This window comes from Hakea prostrata, chromosome 5, assembly GCF_041222555.1.
Source record: "Hakea prostrata isolate BN-2017 chromosome 5, UWA_Hpros_2, whole genome shotgun sequence".
Lineage (NCBI taxonomy): Eukaryota > Viridiplantae > Streptophyta > Magnoliopsida > Proteales > Proteaceae > Hakea > Hakea prostrata.
Window position 1 is genome coordinate 49,850,202 of NC_142604.1, and position 1,743 is coordinate 49,851,944.

At 42.7% G+C, this 1,743-nt stretch overlaps 1 protein-coding gene across 1 annotated transcript; it reads right to left on the reverse strand.

Annotated features, from left to right (window-relative positions):
* Window positions 1-620: 620 nt before the first annotated feature.
* On the reverse strand, window positions 621-1,148 carry LOC149016349 (uncharacterized). The gene has a single exon (XM_089156739.1). The coding sequence runs from the start codon at window positions 1,146-1,148 to the stop codon at window positions 621-623; it is 528 nt and encodes a 175-aa protein (XP_089012865.1).
* Window positions 1,149-1,743: the final 595 nt, after the last annotated feature.

Here is a 1,743-nt window from a genome sequence, read left to right on the forward strand (position 1 = left end):
GCAGATCAGATCTTTGAAAATCTTATTCATTGCCCTTTGGTAGGTAGCTCCGCATTCTTCAAACCGAATGACATAACTTTGTAATAGAAACTTTCACGATCAGTCATGAAAGATGTAAACTTTTCATCTTCCTAACTCATCAGGATTTGGTTATACCCCGAATAGGCATCCATGAAACTCAAAGTTTCATATTCGGCCGTGGCATCGATTAAAAGATCAATTCAGGGCAAAGGGTAGCAGTCCTTCGGGCAAGCTTTGTTGAGGTCTGTGTAGTCGGTGCACATCCTCCATTTTTTATCCGACTTCTTGACCATTACACACTGGCCAGCCAGGTTGGGCATTCAATGGGTTCGATGAACCCTGAATTTTTTAACTTCTCAACCTTGCCTCTAATAGCTTCGTGCTTTTCCATTGAGAAGTTTTTCCTCCTTTGAACCACAGGTGGCTTTCGAATCTATCCAAAGCCTGTATTTTGCCACTTTTAGATCTATCCCCGGCATGTCTTCATCTGACCATGCAAATACATCTCTGTTTTCTTGGAGAAATTTCTCCAATTCTTCTTGAAACTCCGATTGTTCGGACCCGGTATGAGTTGTTCTTGTTTCATCCTCAGGATCCAGTTAGATTCGTTCCAGCTTTTCCACTGGTTCAGGCCTCTGCATCTCATCCTTGTCCCAATCATTGCGTATTTCAATTGGCAATGCTATGGCCTTTTTTGGACCAACTTTATCCTTGAGATATGCTACATAACATTGTTGGGAGATTCTTTGATCAGAAGTTACCTGACCGATTCCTTTATTAGTTGAGAACTTGATTTTCATAGGCTTCGTTGAGACTACTGCACCTAGCTTTGTCAAGGATGGCTTGCCGAGAATGACGTTGTAAGCCGAAAGCTCTTGAACAACTAGGAAATTTACCTGAATCGTGGTTTCCTTGGGGAAATTTCCCACTTGACAGTCTAGTTGAACTGATCCTTTGGCTACAGTTGACGAACCAGCGAATCCATATAAATGCGTGGACGACGACTTCATTAAATCTTCCTCGACCTTCAATTTTTGATAGGCTTCGTAAGATAAAAGATCTGCCAGAGACCCTGTGTCGACCAGTACTCTGTGCACCTCTCGGTGTCCGATTTCTACTTTGATCATGATTGCATCATCATGAGTTGTACACACACCCCTTTTGCTTTCTTCATCAAAAGTAATAGAACTTTCATTGTTCAGCTATTTCCGCTTTTGCATCTCTCCAGTCCCAACTAACTTAGACTTAGCTTTGAGCTTTTTGAGGGACTTAGGCTCGGAACCTTTGAATATGGTAAGAATAGGAGATCCACTAGCACTGATCACTTCCTTTCCCTTCTTTGACTTGGGAACCTCAACTCGGCGATCTCTGCTTCCCGAACGTTCCCTTTTTTCAACAGTTGCTCTCGGTTCAGCCTGTCTCCCTTTGACAAAGCTGGATAGGTGTCCTTGAGATATCAATCTCTCAATATCGGCTTTCAAGTGCCTGCACTCGTTAGTATAATTCTCGTAATCTCTGTGAAAACGACAATACTTTTCCATATTCCTCTCTCTTGGTTTTGCTATCATCTTTGGTGGCCATATCAAAATGTCTTGATTCTTGATCTGCATCAAAATTTTCGACCGCGGAGCATTCAACAATGTATACTCACTTTGATCAGGAGACCGCTGCCTCCAAACCAAGCGTGATTTCCTTGCCCGATCATGGTTGGAATGCTTCGGC

Coding starts and splice junctions, on each gene's coding strand:
- LOC149016349 (XM_089156739.1), bottom strand. CDS start 1,148: ATGATCAAAGTAGAAATCGGACACCGAGAGGTGCACAGAGTACTGGTC.